The sequence below is a fragment of the Glandiceps talaboti genome, chromosome 15 (assembly GCF_964340395.1).
Source record: "Glandiceps talaboti chromosome 15, keGlaTala1.1, whole genome shotgun sequence".
NCBI classification, from domain to species: domain Eukaryota; kingdom Metazoa; phylum Hemichordata; class Enteropneusta; family Spengelidae; genus Glandiceps; species Glandiceps talaboti.
Window position 1 is genome coordinate 21697461 of NC_135563.1, and position 22190 is coordinate 21719650.

Below are 22190 nucleotides of genomic sequence, written 5' to 3' on the forward strand. Positions count from 1 at the left end.
GCATAATGTGTGCCAGTTTATGAAAAGATGTTCTGAAGATGACACAACAGTGGTATCTATATGGTATCTATATTAACTCAACTCCACATATTCTAACAGTACATTTTCTAAGCAATCAATGTCCCACCACTAGATGATGTATGCATGTACATTAGGTCACGTGGTCGACATGTTGTCATATAACACTTATTACCTGTGGTTGTAGAAACCTGATCCCATTGCGTGTACAGCCTCATGGGACCAGTTAATTGTTTTGTTTGAAAAGACCCCTTTCTTTCTGGGTCAGTGAACGCACTCTATTGTTCTTTTGACAATTGGACGCTGTTGTCCCGTAGCGATCACACTAACAGCATTCACCTGTACACATTCTTGTAGTCAACACTCAGCAATTTCGTAAGTAAATATGCAAGTTGTTCGTATTTATTTTAATATAGTATCGATAATCATTCGTAGACACGAACTTTAACTTTGGGAGATTAATTCGTACAACTTTTGTAGACATACAGGTTGAAGTTGCTAGGGACGATTTCACCTACACCGAATAATCACGTGCCAATTCTACCCCACCTATATTCAAGTATTTAACTCTATTGGTCTTTCATTATTAGCTCCTTTTACTATTAAAACACAGTCAGGCATGAATTGTGGCTCAGACCAAGTGGTCTTAGATTGTAGTTATAAACAAGGACGAGTCAACAGCATTAAAAACTATATCAAAACATAAACCCTCACGTTTGTAAAAAAAAACCCACACCAATGTATGTAACTATTTACAGACAACTGAAGAGTGAGTACATGTGTATTTATATACGGAGGAATAACATATTGATTTAGTTACATATAGACCTGCTAATATTGATATCTAATAACTCTATCGTTCATATCTCACGGTGTTTGTCAGTGTTGATACAGTTTCCTGTGACTGTGTTGTTGAATTGTTTGTTTGTTTGTCGCACACATAACTATATAAATCAAGCCTAGACCCTTGTGGTAAAAAAAGGACAAATCATTTGAACAATACAACCATTTGTCCCGTAGTCAATAAATAAACAGTCTCAGTCAACTTATGACCTATGTGTTTCGAGTCTTTCAATAAGGTTTGACTAACCCCCCCCCCCCCCATTCCATGAGAGAGGGCACTATTCTGAGTATTGGTTTTGCTATTTCGCTGTATAGAACCACAGGGACACGTATTTTTTTGCTTAGATTGTTGTTTCCCTCAGGAAATATCACAAGAATTCTGCCACTAAAAATGTATCAATATACGCGCTATACTACAAGATAGATGTCTTTTCTATAAAGGTAGGGCATATTGCTATCAGTAGTTAGCCTGTAGACACTGAGAACAACAATCTAAGAAATACTACACACCCTATGTATAGAACTAGCCAGCTAGGCCGTAATTAATAGGTGTAGCTAGAATGGAGTTCTTGCAGTCAAACTATATATTAAACAAGAGTGGGTAACAGTAAACACATTGATTTGTGCTCGGACTTAGACCTCCAATATATATTTCTAAGTTGTGTAAATACCAAGTGATTGTTTGCAATTTGCTATTGCTCTCAGTCTATGAGTTTATAATTACAGACTTGTATTTTAGTCCTAGGGTTAATGAGTAGCATTACGTGAAACGGTGGAAAAAATAAAGACTTTATACTTATAATCTCTCTCGTAATAAATAGATAAATAATAGATGATATTCATTTTCCATTATTTTCTAACCAATTCTTAAAGTTAAAGCAATGTCTAGATGGTTTGAAGTCTTAACGCATAAACACTTGAGTGGGGCCATGGTCAGAGCTTTGTCACAACATAAACATGCGTGTAAGCGTTCGATTACAATAGCTCGTCCTTTGGAAGCTACAGTGTGTTATGACTGTTCCAACCTCCGTACTGTCATTACCAAAGGTTTAAATTGAAATAAGTGATTCCATAAGATAAGGTGGTGAACTTTTCGGAAAGGGTTAGAATGAAGTTGAAAGTACCCATGTTTGAAAATGGGTTTATTTCTGACCACTAGGGGGAAGCAAACGTTTCAAGTCCATCGCTCAACAATGAATGGGGTAAAGCGACATAGACGCGAAAATATAAAAAGGAAGTTATCGATCCCAAAAACCTGTTACTTTTGTACTACCTTGGTTACTGATTACGTAACAAAACTCTTCATAACATACATGTTATAGTGTTACCGTATGCAGACTCAGTACGACCATCATGGATTCAACGAACAGTAACTCGTCACGCTGAAGTTCTGTATTTTACGAAGGTGGTTTAAGTAGACGGACAGCATACAAAGGACACAGTACTGGGTTGGCAAAGACGTTGACATAAAAGGTCGTAATTTATCACTTGGTCCAGTATTATTCACGTTGGTAAGTAAAATAAAACTGTGCCAGTGTTTGGTTTATTGTATTTCTCTTAAAAGCGTCCAGGGAAAGTACATATGTTAATAGAACCTTGACTTCTTAGGTAACACTGTGCTAGTAGTAATGGCAGTTTTTTGATGAGAGGAACGACTGAATGTGATCTAGAGAACTCACAGTGTAGAGATATACAATTTATGTGATACACCTAGTTTGAAATGACGATTGACAATGCCATATCAATGTATGCACGATGATTTACAATGTACTTGTATATGCTTTTGTTATATTGTTTGTTCACAATGACATATGTCGGGTGTAATATAAAGGCAAACGTATCTGTCTATATTAAAACGAATAGTAAATACGATTTTAGTCATGACATCATCGTCATTTGTTGTAAAGGTGCGCAGCCCTGACGCTAAACTCCGCCCAGGTCCTACATAGACCAATTGGATCTAAAAGCATACCCCATTTAAAGTCAAGTTGTAATTTTGATGGAAGTAGTGGTCCCATTTTCGACCAAGACACCTCTTAGACCAGTTTCCCCAAATCTGCGTTCCAGTTTCAGATCTACACCCGAAAATGGACACTCCTAATGATGGTATGTCCATCTAACATCATTCACATGTAGTATCCAGTCCAACGTTGACAGGTGGGGGTGGGGGTGAGGGGTTGGTCGGCATGATTTACATAGAATTATATATACCTAATGCCATTTCTGAGTCCAAAGTACACGCTCTGCACTATACTTTTACTAGTATACTGTATTCAAAACTCTGTGTCATCTTTAAAATCGTAACTATAATCTGGTATTAAATGTTCTATATACTATTTATCTTCATTACAGATATAAACATGTCATACACACGAGGCGAAATCAGGTTTACTACCAACTCAGAGACACAAGCAAGGTCTGCAAAGGTAAAACAACATTAGCTTTGATTTTTGGTTCTGTATATCTGTACAGTATATTCATGTCCATACATAATATCATTTTTCATTGTTTGTTCTATATATAACTGACGTGCCGACAATTCCGAATAAAGTACTGTCATTCAGACCCCACCCCTATACACTTGCAAATGAGTTCCAATGTATGGATATTTCACAAGGTGTTGTTATTGGTTGTGCATTCATCTCGATGTTGAAATATCGGCAAAACATATCAATTTACAACATTATGTAAATATGGTCGATTTACAACAAATATGAAGTTGTTTCTCTAAATGAGATAACGTCAAACCAGGCGTTGTAAACTTTAAATATTGTTATTTTGTCAATGAATCTGTAAAAATACGAAAGAGAAAACATTAGAGATAGCTACATACATGTATACGACATATACTGAAGACCTGTCAGAAGAAATCTATGCAATGGAATCACATGAATTTGACTGTTTGTTTTCCTAAATCGGAATATTACATAACCTATTGTGATGGCCACTTTGTGAGTAAATCATGTATTGTAACCCAGTGCAAGTTGTTTTTCGTTAGGTAAACACAAAGAAATGAGAGGTGATGTTGTGGATAGTTTGGACAGTTAGGCTTTGTTCTAGATCTAGAAGAGAACATTCCATTGTTTAATATTACAGTTATTGATCTATTCGATGTATATTTATGAATGCATACACTTTTTAGTACATTCCAGCCTAGATCTGAACTATTTGTATTGGCTTGGAAATATAATATCAACCTAATGTAAACTTATGGAGTATAAAACGTGTGGCCTTCAACAAACAATCTAAACTCTCACCTATGGTCACATGTCTATGTCTCTAGTGTCTGTCTGTCTGTCTGTCTGTCTGTCTGTCTGTATGTATGTATGTATGGATGTATGTATGTATGTATGTATGTATGTATGTCTCTCACACACACACACACACTCTCCCTCCCCCCCTCCCTCTTTCTCCCTCCCTACCTTCCTTCCTCCCTCCCTCCCTTCCTTCCTCCCTCCCTCCCTCCCTCCCCCCCCTCTCTCTCTCTCTCTCTCTCTCTCTCTCTCTCTCTCTCTCTCTCTCTCTCTCTCTCTCTCTCTCTCTCTCCTCTCTCCCCCTCTCTCCCCCTGATTAAGATTTTGTTGGATAAATGATATTTTTTCTTGTTTTCACATCTGACTTGTTTAAGTGTGTGCACGTCAGCACGTTGAAACCCATAATTCAACGACCCTGAACAAAGTATTAACACTTTATAATTTTTTTACAGTTTATTTTGGTATCAGATGAAGACGACTACAAAGCTGCCGCTAGAAGTGTATTAGGTATAATGTTAGTAGAATGGGGTTACACTAAACCTCAACTCATGATATCGGTTGTCGGCGGATCAAAGAGATTCAATGTCAAGGAGAACCAAGAGAATGTATTTATATCGGGTATACGTAAGGTAAATTATCATTTCATTTCAACTGTCTGTCAGACTACAATTGATGAAGTTGTAAAGGGGAGCAAGCTGAGTCGGGGGGGGGGGGCATACGTTCGACTGCAAATTGAAAAGGTACTGGCAGCGTTCTACTTATTGAAGTATACTTAACCAATACTAGCAATTGACTAAATAAAATCTGGCTATAACTTAAAAACAATTGCGTGAAGTAATTTATCGTACGTACAAAATATGTCGAGGAAATCCCTTCTGTGCAATAACTGTCCTCACAATGCCAGAAAACAATTTTGTAATATCATAGAAGGTATGCATTGATATTTACAGTATACTAGAATAGTTTAATTGAGATGTTTTATGCAGTGTAGTCACGTGAGTAAACAGCTTATAGACTCAGATTCTGCCACTTTCAGCTTCTCTTTATTCTGTTGATAACCCAGTATAGAAGAACATGAAACTTGGGCAAGTCCAAAGAATTCAGAAAAAAATAACCAGTGTATCAAAGTAAAGTTATCATTTTCTTTATGTCTTGGTTTCTTCAGGTTTTTCTTTTCTTGAGTCCGTTAATTTATTTCTTGGTACTTTGTATAATAATTTGGATCTGTTATTTATTGTGTACACGTTAGTGTTCCTTTCCCAAAGAGTACCCAATAGAACATGCGAAAAATGAGGGACACAAATATAACGTGTAAAAGTGGGCACACGAAATGCTTGTTGCATAGAGGGAGCCAACTTATAGCCAACCAATATGTTAACTTCCGGATCATTTGTCGTTTTGGTCCCTCAGTTGTCACATATGCAACTGCGTACGTACATTGAGAAGTGAACGTGTCAAGAACGCAACAAACAAAAATCATTCTGGGTGGATTATATGACAATGATGTAACTCGATGGTCAAGTTCATATCTCATTATTGCAACTTGTTCTCTCATATCATTATAGTTAACAAAGACAACAGGTACGACCTGGTTCATGACCTCTGGGTCAAATGTCGGTGCTGTCAAACTAGTAGGACAAGCTATGCAAAGAATCAGCATAAAGGTTCGAGATAAGGTTTCCTGTATAGGAATCGCTGCCTGGACTGGTATAAATGGCAAAGAGACTATCATCAAACGACCACGAAAGGTAGGAGTTTATCAATGTTATTAACCATTTTCAATGGATTTTGACTTCTTCATTCCATGCACTTTGAGTTCTAAAGCATGTTCGTCATATATGTAGCATATTGATACTTGCACGCTGATCTGTGTAAGTTACTGTATTAACATAGGCATTTACTAGTAAACTCTTCAGACACTACACACAATGTGACGTATTCATAAACAGTGCCACCTTCCATAAAGTGAACAAGATAACAGTTTGCAGTCGAAAGCCTAGCTTTCACCAGAGGCTTTCACCTTATAAAATTCTGCTGTGTTTATTGGTTAAAAAGTTAGTACTGATACACACAATTGAGTCAGTCATGTGATCAACCCAGAACATCAGACTGGTGAACAATTCCTCGAATGTGGAGGAAAGCTTTAGACTTGCTTTCATTAAAAAATATCAATTGTGTGAAGTATCTCAGAAGTTTAAATGTCTGTATCACATACAGTGATCCATAGCAAGTATGACCCGACAGGTTGTAAAATACGTTGTGTTGATATATATATATATATAAATGAGCATGAATCAGATGTTTCTGTGTCTGATAGGATTACACGACATATCGTATCTTACAGACTATTCTAGTACGTATTGTTTAACTCATTCTATAATTCATTATTAAAACAAGCTGCCAAGTCCATTACGGTGATTGACAATATCGTTCAAATATTTTAGTCTCACTCCAGAAAGTTTCACCAGTTTTAAATCATAATTATATAGACTCATTTTGCAACGATTCATCTAATTGTTTTTTTTTGTCTTAAAAAGCCGAGAATTTGACATATTTGACCAATGAGATTAATGAATTACACCTAATACTGGTAATTTGAAGGAATCATCTGTTTGTACTTTTGCCATTCTTTTTATTTGATTGTTTTGACGATTTTTTCAGTAAAATTGTAATTGTTTTAGTAGCTCTTACTAATTATTCTTTTCTCAAGCCACTGTAGTAAATCTCTATACGTGTTTTAGCTTGTGTGTTATAAACATATGCCTAGACTGTTAATTACCGCAGTGCTAATGCATGTGGTTTAAATATTGTGTCCGCCTCCACTTCTTTTAGTACTTGGGTGTGTGGTTTAAATAAAGATAAATTCTTGATATGTTCCTAAATCGTTATAAATTCCGCTGGGTGTGCTTTTTAGGTTGTATGGCCCGTCTGTAAATTGTCACTCACCAATGTGTCTTGTCGAATATCTCTGCGTTAAAAACTTAGCATGTTTTGTAAGTTCTGTACTATCTAACGTTTCTTCGCGTAGCATAATTCATAATAATAGTTCAAAGCATTGAGGACATACTAGTAGATTGCACATAGTGCTCCGCAAATGAGACATCAAAGTTTGTAGGCAAGATATTCTACCTTTGAAGACGAACTCGATATAAAAGGAAAGCATAGTATTGGCAAGAAGACACGGTCTAAAAAGAACAGAAAACATCAACAAGAAAGATATGCAGAGGTATGTTAGCTAAAGGATTTAGGCATGATTTTACAAGGACGTAGTTAGTTTTTGTAAAGGACAAACCGGAAATGACGTTTCAGTTGAAAGCTATGCTTTGAATCGTCTGTAAACACTTTCCCCAAAATACATGGTTGGAAGTTCTACTACGATTCTTTGCTTGCATGCCCTTCTGTCATACACCAATATTCATTAGTCTTACCGGATGTCTTTGCGTTAAACTGACGCATGTTTCATAGGCCTAGGGTCGGTTGGAAGTGAGACTTTTAACCTGTATCATCTGCTCGCTCTCTTTTGGTATTCTTTCTTGTTCGTGCGTACGAGACACGATAATGGTTATGACAGTCAGTGCACTTTAATAGTAAGAGGATGTGTTTGTATAACAAGGAATTATCTGCCGAGTTGAGTGGTAATGATGAAGTATCAAACGAGAAGACGACTGAGGAAAAGGAAGCTGAAAGTAGTTTTATCCAGAGTGATTCTCATAGCAGAAAAGAAGATGAAAAGAGCGAACTCGCCAATATAGAAACCATTCTTAAAGAAGTAGGGAAACTGTCTTCATGTTCGTACACCTGCATGACCACGGTGTAATAATAACCTTTGACCTCGTGTAATTAAATTGTGATTTCGGTGTAACTGACCAATACAAATAAAGGTGTTGTTGCGGCTGACGGTTTCTCGGTATCTACTGGTGGCAATGCATACTCCTGCACTGATGGATAATGAACATTTCTCTTTGGCTTGGTTGATTTTCTGATCTTTTTGGCATGGGGAAATTTCTATCTGTGGAATGACAACTGTGTGTTAATAATCTGTCTTGTGGTGGAAAGGCTTATGTTGACCAAATAATATACAGATATATACACATAGTATCATGTATCAAATACATCTATTCTAACGATAACTCATGACCATAGATCTTGGAGAAACATTTAACCCAAGGTCTATGCAATGTTCACAACCAACCACCCACTCACTCGCTCACTCACTCACTTACATGGTTTATCCCCAACCATTGTAAAGATTATCCATGCATTGTACCTGTCATGGTTACCCATGCCAACATACAATTTTTCTTCATATAATTGTAAATTCGACCATAATGTACAGGGATGAAATAGTTGTTATGAGTCACATACATACATACATACATACATACATACATACATACATACATACATACATACAGATACATACATACATACATACATACATACATACATACATACATACATACATACATACATACATACATACATACATGCATGCATACATACATGTACATACATACATACATACATACATACATACATACATACATACATACATACATACATACATACATACATACATACATACATACATACATCTCGAGCTCCCAATGATACATTGTCATATTTAGAATTTATTCAATTATTATTGATTCAACAGGTTAAACCTTCAATATTTCTAACTGATGGTAGTAAAAATAGCGTTCGTAAGAAAGAAGATTTATCATTGGACGTATATGAGGTAAAGTCAAAGGTCAAACAAACTACTACACTTTTTAGTAAATTTGTGAGATTCATTCCTCAGTCTAAGTCAGCATCGATGCGTCAGGATCTCGATACCGAGTTTTTTGTCTGTACAACACACACTATTAGTCATCTTTATTTACATCTCAATAAAGAAGTTTTGGCGAGTTTTACTTTTGAGATTTCATTATGATAGTTTATCATTCTTGCCGACCAGCAGTATGGGGGTTAGGTAAGGGGGAGCGGTCACAGTGGCGTGTAATATATCATAGATTGTTGTTTTCCAGGTCTACAGACTAAATATAACAACCCTTTGATTGATATATATTCCTACATGTAAGGGGAAGAGATATTAATATTTCTTCGTAGTACAGAGATTGATACATTTGTAGCAGCAAGATTCGTACGATATTTTCCTGAGAAAACGACATTCTAAGCAATAAGAAAACAACAATCTATGAAATATTACACGCCCCTGTGGGAGCGGTGAGGTATTCACAACTGCCGTAAAGAGGTATTATCTGGTTTTGCGACGATTCACATATTGCCTTGTGTGTCTGTTTTTTTAAAAGCATTTTTATTCAGGAGGTTATAAACCATCTCAGTCATCAAAACAAGATGGCGCCGTTCCACTCAACCCTTACCACACACACTTCATCTTTGTCAAGAAGGATGATCCCGACGAAGAAGAATATTTCCGAGTCAAGTTATGGGCAGAAATTCAAAAATTACTTACTTCTGGTGATTTAGGTAAGCCAGTGAGTTATATGCATGAATCATTAACCCTTTAATGACTTGGTTTCTGTAACTCTATGTAAGTACACCCTATGTCACAGGGCATCAGGTTTTAATGACTTGGTTTCTGGTACCTCTATGTAATTACACCCTACATGCAAGGTATCTTAAGGGTTAATACAAATTTAATAAAACAGCCAACTGTTGTAAGGAGCATTTTACAGCAACAACAACAACAACAACAACAACAACAACAACAACAACAACAACAACATTCATAGCATGTGACACTTTTATCACTCAGGTTCGTCGAATTCTATGCTATCGGTAAAGTTATATGAATATTTCTATTTCCAGGTCCAAACGATCGTCCAACATCTGTCGTACTGATCCAGATAGAGGGCGGAATAGACACCACCAGGACAGTGAGAAATAGTCTGAAGAAAAATATACCAGTCGTAGTCTGTAAAGGGACAGGGCGGGCTTCCGACTATTTGTCGTACGCCTGTAAACATTGTGATCATCTCAAGTAAGAATATTACACTACCGTCTGTCTGTCTGTCTGTCTGTCTGTCTGTCTGTCTGTCTGTCTGTCTGTCTGTCTGTCTGTCTGTCTGTCTGTCTGTCTGTCTGTCTGTCCGTCCGTCCGTCCGTCCGTCCGTCCGTCCGTCCGTCCGTCCGTCCGTCTGTCCGTCCGTCCGTCCGTCCGTCCGTCCGTCCGTCCGTCCGTCCGTCCGTCCGTCCGTCCGTCCGTCCGTCCGTCCGTCCGTCCGCCTGCCTGTCTGTCTGTCTGTCTCTGTCTGTCTGTCTGTCTGTCTGTCTGTCTGTCTGTCTGTCTGTCTGTCTGTCTGTCTGTCTGTCTGTCTGTCTGTCCGTCCGTCCGTCCGTCCGTCCGTCCCGTCCGTCCGTCCGTCCGTCTGTCTGTCTGCCTGTCTGTCTGTCTCTGTATGTATGTATGTATGTATGCATGTCTGTCTGTCTGTCTGTCTGTCTGTCTGTCTGTCTGTCTGTCTGTCTGTCTGTCTGTCTGTCTGTCTGTCTGTCTGTCCGTCCGTCCGTCCGTCCGTCCGTCCGTCCGTTCGTTCGTTCGTTCGTCTGTCTGTCTGTCCATCCGTCCGTTCGTCGGTCGGTCGGTAGTTAGTTAGATAGGTTTCCCAGCGTGAATGCAATGTTCTTCGATTCGTAAAAGCAACTAAATATTTACCTGTCTAACATACATGATGCACAGAAATTCGGTTAATGTCGAAGTTATTTTCGTTTAGTTTTCAAACAGGAAGATTTTGTCACCATAATACATATTTTATCTTATTTATGAACGATGGTCCTAATGAAGAACATGAAATCCTCGTCAAATTCCAATTGTTGGTAGAATGTCTCAGATATTTGATTGAATTTCGATATTTACTTACGATAAACCGTCGTAGAGATAACGTTTTGTTGTATTGGGTTGATTACAGTGATTTGCTAGAGAGATACCCTGGTTACTTTCATCAAATGATTGACACGGCACATCCTGGAGTCAGTGCTAAAGAACACAGGTCTTTACTTGATCAATTATTAGGCTACATTGAAGATATCATGGCGATGAGAAATTTGGTAAGTTTTCATTTAAATTTGATTTGATTCATGACAGTCGAGACTGTAGTTTAATTAATATTAATGAAATCACCCGTTTGCTAGACTTTTACACTATAGAGTAGTACTTCGCTGACATTGATTTTTAGAACGGAGCTATAGAAATATATATACCCTGGATGATGCTACATAAGTCCATGAGTTTTTTAATGGAGAATCTTTCAAAGTAATTCACAAAATAATTGACATTTCACCATAATTCAAAATTTCGTCATGTATAATGAAATTGTCATCTTTAGTGATATCAGTTGAACAGCGCTTTATGATTATTTTTTTAATCTAATGATTATGATTATATTTACTGAAGAGAACGGTAAAAGTTTAATCTGTTATTAAAATAATATTCTCTATTTTTGCAGGTGGAAGTTTTCAAAATGAACGAAGAACGCGAGGAAGCTGGGTTTGACTTTGCTGTTCTTAAAGCTTTACTTCGAGGTAGGTATATATCAATTTCCAATATATGGAGTAAAGGTCAGAGGTCACTCCCATACATGATTTACAGTTAGAAGGCTTTTAAAGATTTTAAATTCTTTCTGGTGGTATTATCTGTTGGTATTTTGTCGTAATTTTATTCCATAGACGCCACATGACGTCATATGGCAATGATGGGATTCATGTAGTCATTATTTTGCAGGTTATCGGAATGTCCGAGAGTCCGTTTCATGTGAATTATGTCCGATTAGTAGCTTGATAAATTAGAAGTCCATTCAGTACACTTTATAAGTAACATTATAGAGTTGTAGTACTTGCAGACTTAGTTTGATGACGTCATTGTTGTCTTTTCAGCACGTGGTGGCAGCAAAGAATATCTACGGTTGGCATTTGACTGGAACCGTTGTGATATCGCCAAAGAGATGTTCAAACAAAGTAACATCAATCTCCGAGACTCTGATGTAAGTTACATATCGCCTTGTCTTTCGATTAAATTTGACCTAAAGCAAAGTCGACGGCCTTCATATTGGGAAACAAATACTTAGACTGTTGTCATTAAACACATTCAAGATTATTACAATTCTTTCAATTATTGTAACTTACACAAACTAAGCGTCCTCAAATGGCATCACTAATGTACATTATACGTCATACATATATCAAATCGGTATATTTTGGTAATTTGTATCAATTATATCACAATTTCATTGCATTATTGTTGTTTGAAAAATGATCGATCTGTTGTCCTTTATTGAAATGTTAGACCCAGGCACTGATGACACGTGCTTTACTGGAAAGGGAGAACCGAGTGGGTTTCATAGCATTACTCCTGGAGAAAGGACTCGTCATCGAGGAATATCTGACGGTTAACCGACTAGAACATTTATATCAATCGGTAAGACTTGAAATGAATATTATAGTTGTTGTTATGAATCATTTCAAGTGGCATAGTGTGTAACTGAAACCCTCTTTTTCTGTAGCTTACTTGTAGACTTGAGGACCTGAGTACTATTCTAACTGAATTTTCGATTTTGTTAATTTTCGCTGGTCCATCTCAAAAAAATTCAACAAAATTAAATGTCAGTTATGATAACAGAAATAGTGTAACAGTGTTAGTCTTTCAAGTCAATAAGTAAGCTAAGTTTTCTGCTAAAGTCAGTAAAAAAATTAACAGAAAATGATGGCTGACACTGTCACCTTGGTTTTGTTTACAAAATCTGTTATGATTACACATTAATTTTTGAATTCGAACTTACGTTGTTTTTTAAAATTCTGTTTCTAGCACGCGTCCAAAAGTTTGATCCCTGCATTAAGAGTGGTAAGTAAACCTGAATGATATTAGATTGATTTGATTCCCCATTTTGATTTAATTCAAGTAAATATTTCCAATTATCAACGACAAACTGTGTTAATATAATAATATGCCAGAATTTATTGAGTTTTGACGAATATAGACATATCATTCACAGTAATAACATTTTTTTCTGATTTGAACTATTTTATACAAATTAAAATATTAAATTAGTAAATATAATTTGATTCTAATATAAAGTTACAGCTGTAACATTTGCCAAAAAAACTAACAGAAAGACGAGAACTTTTGTTATTGCATTTTGGCGCGAAAGTGGTTTTGGCGCCAAAACGCCACTCTGACACAATAACGGCAAACAATGATAATTTTGTGATTTTTATCACCATTTCAGAAGGACCTAAATATTTCCTATAAAAAAGACATATTACCACTGATTAAGACGTTGATGCAAAGTTATTTCAAACCACCTGAAGGTAAGAAAATGATAACTTTTTATTTACATTCTATCAGCTTGCTTACAAAAAATTTACAGTAACTGTTCTTGAAATATCTATACTAAATTTCAAACTGTTGTGATCAGCGCATGCACAGGCAAATGTTGTTAGCTCTAGAATCATGCCCTACCAAAGAAACACAGTATATGCTCTGTATAAAGTTGAAAAGTGTGGCTCACCTGCAATATTTAATTAGTTTATTTCAAGGCATGACTGTATTTTGACACGTTTACTGTCGGTAAACAGAAAGGTTGGTCGTTGTGGGCGCTCTTGTTAGTTTATTTGACGACTCGCTGAATAATTTGTAGTGAGAGTGAGTGCCCGGAGAAAGTGTTTAAAACTCCTTACTGTAATTCGTTTCCCGCCATACCTGTAATGACAGTCCCATATAATTATAAGACATGAACTGAGATCACATCACAGCCAATAGATTGCCTTAACCGGGAGAGTAGTCTCTATCCGGAGCCTTATCCGGAAGAGCAGTCTCTAGTTTGCCCTTGTAGTATTTGAATATCTGCAACAACTGTGATCCTGAAGAGGGGAGCAAAGAGGGCAAAACGTGAACTTGATGACAAAGACAACACTTTATGTTAATTTTAAAAGAACACAGTCATTACAAAATTGAAAGTATCTTTTTTGGACAGTACATATTTATGGAATGTAGTGTTTTAGGTATTTATTTGTTATTTGTTTCTTTGCTGCAGTAAACGGGGAGACATTTGAGAAACCGTACCAAGAGCTGTTGATATGGGCAATTCTTGTCAATAAGTAAGTATACCTACTGGGAATATTATTAAATTAAACTGACAGACTTAAATTCGAAATAGAATCAGATTAGTGTTATAAATATGAAACTACCGTTTAATGTGTTAACTGTCAGGTGGTTATCACTAGACATTTAGACCTTCCACGACATGTTAAATCGATGACGTCACATACCGACAGACAGACATTAGCACACAAGCAAGCAAACAAATAAACAAACTCATCAACAGACTGGTAACATGATGCATGTAGCTTCTACGAAACAAACTCTGCTTCTTTGAGCATCACTGTAACAATGACGTCACTTCCTTTTCATTTTCTAGGACCGAAGTGACGGAATATATGTGGGAGAATGCGTCCAGTCCCCTATCGTTAGGTCTAGCTGCTACACGACTCTACAGAGCTATAGGACCATTAGCAGTTGATCCTAGTGACATGGATGAATGCTACGAACTTGCTGAGTAAGAACATGTATATGATTTATTAATTCTGTAACATACCCATATTTTCACGATGTTTACTTTTACCTAGGACCTGATTAATATTATGTTAACAATGTCGTACAGCAATCTCATGAACTAACGTAACTATGGTTTCATTTATTTTTTCTGTTCTCTAATGAAATTATTGTCTTTCGGGCAATGACATGTTGCGATTGCGACGACTCGAAGAAGACGGTAACTTTAAACTGGGCTTTAGACACACAAGTAGCATCAGCTATCTTAGAGTTGTATTCATGCATCTATCAACTGGTTAGTCCTGCATGCTTGCATGCGGAGTAATCCGGGACTCGATTCTGACAATTGTCCCTCCTCCTCCTTAGAGTCAAGTCAGTAATACAGACTCGTGCACCGTCATGGAAGCAGGACTATCAACTGGTCATATAGAAAAATACATACATGTACATATACCAGTTGATTTTTGTCTGTTTTCTTATATTTTCATCGTTCTGTTTCTTATTTGTTTGTGTCTAATTTTCACCTTGCAGTTTATTTGAGAAGAGAGTTGGTATGTATCTGAATTCTCTGAATTCATTGGACGAGAATGTTACCAGAACTATCTTAGAGACGCCCTGTGAGACATGGGGTAATTTATCACCAGTGGATTTAAGTAATGTGTCGATGACAAAGGTAAGTGTCTTAACTGGAAAGAATGAAGAGATAAGTTCAAAGATGATAGTTTTACAAGTACACAATTACTTTGACCTAGACATTCTAGATGTTGTGCAAGCCACCAAACTTGTAAGTCAGAGTATAAAGCATTGGAAAGTAGTAGGGAGCAATCAAGACTGTAAGATACGTCGTGACGTTTCGCCCTCACCGGCCTGTTGGCCGATGTTTGAGGGCGCCCCGTCACGGCGTACCTTACAGACTAGGACTCAGCAATCGTGGACGTGGAAGACCACAGACATTTTGAGCATACTGCAGCCTATGTTAAGTTGCCATTCGCCGACTCTGTTTGATGCAACCACACAGAAACCAGTACGAAACACATACCAGAGACTGATAACTGAAACCCTCATTTCGATAAGGAGAAACCGTACATATATACAATGTTTTCAATCATTTAATATCAAACAATTGGTGTTTGATATTTGTTTTGTTATCTGTTCTGATATATACAATTGGTACAATTGTTTTTTGCTTTGTCAGAATTTCATGTCAACGTCAACTTGTCAAGAGATCTTAGAAGAAAGATGGAATGGCAAGATGGTACACCCAAGTCACTGGACGGTAATAGAATCTATTAATCTTGAAATATTCCGTCGTAAATTGTCACTGTCAAATTCTATCAAAGTTTACAATCTTCAATCATTCAAGTAATTATATGTTGCATGTTCATCTTAAAGGCCAAGGTTTCAGTCCCAAGTCGTCACATTAGTGTTATGTTATCAGTATAGAGCCATAAGGATTATATAAGCTTTGTCAGACACAGTGTTTTTCACACCTGAAGTTTAATCCTAATGCAAATTGCTGTGGGCCTATAAATTAGTAAAACCCACACCATTAAAGAACTCTATACTACCTCACACCACTATAGAACTCTATACTACCTCACACCACTATAGAACTCTATACTACCTCACACCACAATAGAACTCTATAATACCCCACATCACTATAGAACTCTATACTACCTCACACCACTATAGAACTCTATACTACCTCACACCACTATAGAACTCTATACTACCTCACACCACTATAGAACTCTATACTACCTCACACCACTATAGAACTCTATACTACCTCACACCACTATATATAGAACTCTATACTACCTCACACCACTATAGAACTCTATACTACCTCACACCACTATAGAACTCTATACTACGAAAGTAGCGACCCGTGATGTATGCAGTTTTGTGAATGAATTCGGCAATTAAACTGTAGTAACTGTTGTTATTTGAATTTGTTCACAGGTTTTCTTCGTGGCCATATTCCCCTTCTTACTATGCTCAAGAGTAATTCCAAATTTCAAGACAGGTATGTAGTAGAAATAGGTTGGCCACAAACGGCCATGGACCATAGTAATTATCATTTAGTTTTTTGTTGATTGAAAAACAATATGCTGAGTTAACAAATTTCACAAACCAGTCACTGTAAATATGAAAGCATGCAATCACTCATCATCACCACTAGATGGCGTAGTAGTAGATTTGGAGTGAATGTGATGTGGTTAGCGTAGTAGTAGATTTGGAGTGAATGTGACGTGGTTGGCGTAGTAGTAGATTTGGAGTGAATGTGACGTGGTTGATTTGGCAACATCACATGATCAATATCAGTGTTATTCGTTTTCCGTCTCAGTAGTGTAGTTGTTATTAGATTAGTTTACATAAACATCAACACACTTGAGTGAAAGTGTTCATAAAGGGTTATTATAATGCACTTTTTTTCAGAAATGAAGTTCATTAAAAGAGTAGTTGCATTCTATACAGCTCCAGTAACCAAGTTCATTGTCAACTGGGTGAGTTTATTCTTTGTATGACATCTCAGTTTGATTATGTGTTGTTCATCCGTCATCTGATGAAGAAGGGTGTCCTATGCATGTGTTAGGAGAGTTAAAACCTTCAAAGGAGGAAGAAAGCATGTATTCCCAAATCATGCTCCTCTTGAATTACTTCATCCGATGTGTAACGCCATCTTATCAAATCCAAATGTATACGTATTCTCCCAGTGTTGTCATGGTGATATCGAGTTTTTATTTGAATTCAAATTGTTTCCTTATTTCACTAGATGTAAACTGAATATCTCTCATAAAATAGAATCCAATTTACACTGATCAAAAGGGGGAGGGGAGGCAGCCTTCCATTTTCTTTGAAATGTTCTGGGAAATGTTTCTCTGGAAATGTTGAAAAGTCATTACTTATGCAAATTGATCATTAGTTTCAATATAAGAAATCAACTGAAGTATTCCCTAAGTTTTATTATATTAAGTTAAACAATTTGAAAAGAGTTTCAAGCATACATTGAATAAAAGTATTAGGAAATATGCTGCACTAGACGTACTCAGGGAAATATTTTTCCGATCAGACAACCAACAATATATTCACTGAAAATGACATTGTACTCGTAACTTAGAGGTCTCTTTTTATCTATAAGTAGTATAGTAGTAACTGAGATGTAATCATGATTCATTGGGGGTGCTGAGTTTTGGGTGCGGACCAAAAAATATATTTGATTGAATATATTGCACCCTATGTGTACTGCTACACAAATACATTTACCCACAGGTGGTTCAATGCAGTTCAGGGTGTACGTAGTCTCGCTGCCAGACTCGTGACTATCGTCCCTAATCTTTTTATGTATGCCGAGTGGCTTAGCCGCGAGAAGAGAGGGGACTAGGGACGTGTCGCTTGGCATACATAAAAAGTATGTATGTACTCATAGTCATGAGTCTGGCAGCGAGACTAGGGTGTACGATATTACGAGTAAATCTAACAAAACAGTTTTTTTTTTTAAATGTTCCCGTTGCAACTTTAATGACAAGTTTATTCTGATTAATAATTTCTACAGATTGCTTTGGTTGCATTTTTGGTGTTCTTCAGTCACATGACCTTGTATTATGAAGTAGACGTGGGTATTGCAGACATCCTTTTACACGTTTGGATGGTGACGATGTTCTTGGATGAAATAAGACAGGTAGGGTATTTTGAAACAGATAACGTAGTAAGCAACCGATAACGTATCTTAAGACAAGTAGGGTACTTTGAAACTGATAATGTAGTAAGCAACCGATAACGTATCTTAAGACAAGTAGGGTATATTGAAACTGGTAACGTAGTAAGCAACCTATAACGTATCTTAAGACAAGTAGGGTATATTGAAACAGTAAGCAACCGATAACGTATCGTAAGACAAGTAGGGTATATTGAAACTGATAATGTAAAAAACATCTCTAAAAGTAAATAAAAGTTAATGTATGAGTTCATATCATGATGGTGATAATTTCAATTCATGGTTTCTACTTTCAAAGTCTGAATGAATTCGAAAATAACAATTAAATTCAGAAGGAAACTTTGAAACATGCATTTATCAAATTTTCAAAATTTCAGTGATAAACTATAATTTTACTCGGACGCGCTTGTGCGGTTGCCATCTGACAATCAGTGACGTTGTGATTTTTTCTACCACTGCCGTAGAGGGCGCCAATTTATATATAATCTCCAGAATGAAGACAATATTATAGGGTTATGGCCGCCTCATGAGAAACATGGAATTAAATTAAGACCACACTAGCATGTGATTGTGAACACAGCAATAGGGAACTTGCAATCCAGACTGAGCATGCTCAGACGCAAAGGACTATGGGATTATTTGTGGTTATCGTAATACCTAATCTGGAGCTACGGATAAAATAAACCTCCCACAAAGATCAGGGTGACTATGAATTGATCATCCGTGGTTATAAACAATGTAACAATATTGTTTACAATGCCTATTGATTAGTATTTATTATCATATTTCCCATGATGCAACATTCAACATGGCGGGTTTGCAAGTTCCCTATTCGTCATGATAGTGTTAGTAACCTGTGATTGTGAACACAGCAAGTCGCAGGGCTTTATTAGTCATGATAGTGTCAGCAATATTTTTTCATGATGTGTTTAAGTAGAATTATGTAACCAATTTTGAACTTACAGATGTTCATACCTCGAAACAAGTACGAATCAGTGAAGCAGCGTTTTAAACATTGGATATGGAGTTTATGGAATTGGATGGACTTACTTGCATTGCTATTGATACTGGTAGCTTTCCTATTACGCTTCAATACACTGGATCTGAATTGGACCTATGATCTTAGTAGGAACCTGTATGCCATCGCCTGTGCCACTTTCTGGATTGGTATGTTAAGAATGTATCAGTCCAGTCCTAAACTTGGACCTTTCCTTATTATGATCAAAGAAATGGTGAGTAACTAGCATGCAAAACAAATTATGAATTTTATCCCATTTCGAAAGATATGTTTCCCACCCTACTGTCTGTTCCTCGAGCCATATCAGTTTGACGTTGTTTGAGGAATACATATGGATTTACACACATCATCAATCAATTGATTGACCAACCGACCGACCGACCGACCGACCGACCAACAACCAACCAACCAACCAGTCAGTCAATCAATCAATCAGCCAATCAATCAATTGATCGATCGATCAATCAATCAATCAATCAATCAATCAATCAATCAATCAATCAAGCAAGCAATCAATCAATCAAGCAATCATTCAATTTGATTTAATAGCCAGTTAAGATGTAAAATTCAGAGGATCTGTACTGTTTGAAGGCTCTTCAGAATAGATAGTTGGTTAAATTCTTACTGCCATAATTTCAATGTATATTCTACAAACATTAGAGAGCACTCGCACCACACACAACTAATTTGTAATTGGTTCATGCAAGCAATATTTGGCAGATTATCAGAATGTCTGGAGAGTTAACAAGAGTATAACCTTATTTTTTCAGATTTGGGCCTTATTTGGGTTCCTAATGGTCCTGGTCGTCTTCATTGTGGCTTTTGGTATAGCAAGTGTAGCTATTCTCTCACCAGGTCGATCGCCCTCAGTGTTAGCCCTTCGTGATATCTTTTACATTCCATATTATCAAGTGACAGTCGGCGATTGGGCGTTATTCTCGGAGTATATAGGTAATTATGTCACGTGTCCCACAGACTTTGAATGAATTAAAGCCAAATTAACCGTATTTTGTGACAGTACAGGAAAAATATTTCTTTTCCATATGATACGTGCATTTGCTATGAGGAACCTGTTTGCTGTTAATGCATAGGGTAGATTAGAAGTGGGCGACAGTGGTACCTTGGTTATGTGGATATAATCACCCTGTAATCAAGATAGTGGGTGACAGTGGTACCTTGGTTATGTGGATATAATCACCCTGTAATCAAGATAGTGGGTGACAGTGGTACCTTGGTTATGTGGATATAATCACCCTGTAATCAAGATAGTAGGTGACAGTGGTACCTTGGTTATGTGGATATAGTCTGTAATCAAGATAGTGTAAAACTGACTGGTTAAATTTGTGGTCACTTGGAGAAACTTGTTATTGGTGACACCACCCTACTGTGAGAGTACTTCAATCAACGTCCATTGCTATAGGTTACGTCTTGATTTCCATAGTAGTATATCCCTGATGACAAATAACCTATCCATTCATAGTGACCATGATTTTCTATTATCGTTTTCAGAATCAGATTCAGATAGTGTATTACCAAGTACACTAGATACCTACGTGTATTCGGTATTGCTGGCTGTCTATATTCTCATCGGGAACGTGTTACTGTTGAATCTACTCATCGCTATATTCAGGTAAGCAACATTGTAGTTTTCCGACAAATTACTAGATGGGGGGGGGGGTTACGTCACCGTCGTAAAACAATAGGCCACTTTACAGCACTGTCCCAGTCACACCTCAGGATGTAGTTTTAGCAGAAAATTAAACTCTGGTTTGCAAGAATGTGGTGCACCTACCATAGTATGATAGTCATTCTCATAGTTTATAGACCCCTTGTATTATTAAACGCAGTGTTTCTAATTCACATTTTTTTACTTTGACCAATATAGAAGGTAGAATGACGTTCTCGGACCACAAAAAGTTTTTAAAAATCGCTACGTTTCGAAATTATTTTGCCATACAGCATGCCACACTGCTGGAATTGTGTCAGACAGCTTGTTACCAAATAAGTGATAACTTTGTAAATATTTGATTGTACATGATGTGTGTCGATATAGTCAGAGATATAACAACTATTCACATTCTAAATGTTTCTCTTTCAGTTCTGTTTACACTCAAGTTGAAGCTAATGCCATGAAAGAATGGAAATTTCACAGATATAGTTTGATAACTGAATTCGAGGACATCCCAGCTTTACCAGCTCCATTGGTAGTATTGACCCACATTTATCGATTCTTTGTATGGATGGGAAACCAATTACGCAATACAAGAAATTCACAAGGTATTGCAGTTTTCCTCTACAAATAACTTTCATTAAGCTAACGCCATCAACGGCAGTTTCTTCTGCTAATAATGCTTTTGTTTTTCTGTACTTGTTTTATGACTAACATAAATTTACAGAACTGTGTATTACGTGAAGTGTTGTTCGTGATTTTCTAGACGGAAATAGATTAAATTTGTGTATATGAGGATTTAACAGTAGTAGTTATTGTAGTAGTAATAATATTAGTTTTCAAGGGCAGGTGTCAACTTACAAAATAATAACTAAAAGTGAGGGTGTTTTGGGCAGATTTGAACCTTTGAGAAAGTTTTCATCTAAGTCAACAAAACCTAATTGTTAATGGGAAGCATATACAATTACACATTCCAATTTTTAGCTTTAACAATACAGGTAACATATGTCATATGTTACCATTGTTTTCTGTCAAATCAGAGTGAGTCTTTCGGAAGACTATGTAAATTTGGCATATATACATGCAGGCAAATT

At 36.8% G+C, this 22190-nt stretch overlaps 1 protein-coding gene across 2 annotated transcripts in view; it reads left to right on the forward strand.

Annotated features, from left to right (window-relative positions):
• The first annotated feature begins 311 nt into the window (after positions 1–311).
• The window catches only part of LOC144446099 (transient receptor potential cation channel subfamily M member-like 2), a 23098-nt gene continuing 1219 nt past the window's right edge, over positions 312–22190 (forward strand). The window contains exons 1-26 of one of the 2 annotated variants that reach the window (XM_078135805.1): positions 312–393; positions 2184–2372; positions 3214–3287; positions 4568–4744; positions 5681–5863; positions 7231–7341; positions 8773–8853; positions 9428–9605; positions 9948–10119; positions 11048–11186; positions 11585–11660; positions 12012–12118; positions 12421–12552; positions 12940–12975; positions 13361–13442; positions 14168–14231; positions 14552–14689; positions 15217–15358; positions 15881–15961; positions 16654–16717; positions 17131–17198; positions 18248–18373; positions 19375–19641; positions 20198–20378; positions 20937–21057; positions 21526–21704. In XM_078135805.1, the coding sequence (XP_077991931.1) occupies positions 3222–3287; positions 4568–4744; positions 5681–5863; positions 7231–7341; positions 8773–8853; positions 9428–9605; positions 9948–10119; positions 11048–11186; positions 11585–11660; positions 12012–12118; positions 12421–12552; positions 12940–12975; positions 13361–13442; positions 14168–14231; positions 14552–14689; positions 15217–15358; positions 15881–15961; positions 16654–16717; positions 17131–17198; positions 18248–18373; positions 19375–19641; positions 20198–20378; positions 20937–21057; positions 21526–21704 (2971 nt within the window). In that variant the 5' untranslated portion in view covers positions 312–393; positions 2184–2372; positions 3214–3221. The remainder of the gene's footprint in view (positions 394–2183; positions 2373–3213; positions 3288–4567; positions 4745–5680; positions 5864–7230; positions 7342–8772; positions 8854–9427; positions 9606–9947; positions 10120–11047; positions 11187–11584; positions 11661–12011; positions 12119–12420; positions 12553–12939; positions 12976–13360; positions 13443–14167; positions 14232–14551; positions 14690–15216; positions 15359–15880; positions 15962–16653; positions 16718–17130; positions 17199–18247; positions 18374–19374; positions 19642–20197; positions 20379–20936; positions 21058–21525; positions 21705–22190) is intronic. The other variant, XM_078135806.1, reaches the window with a different exon arrangement.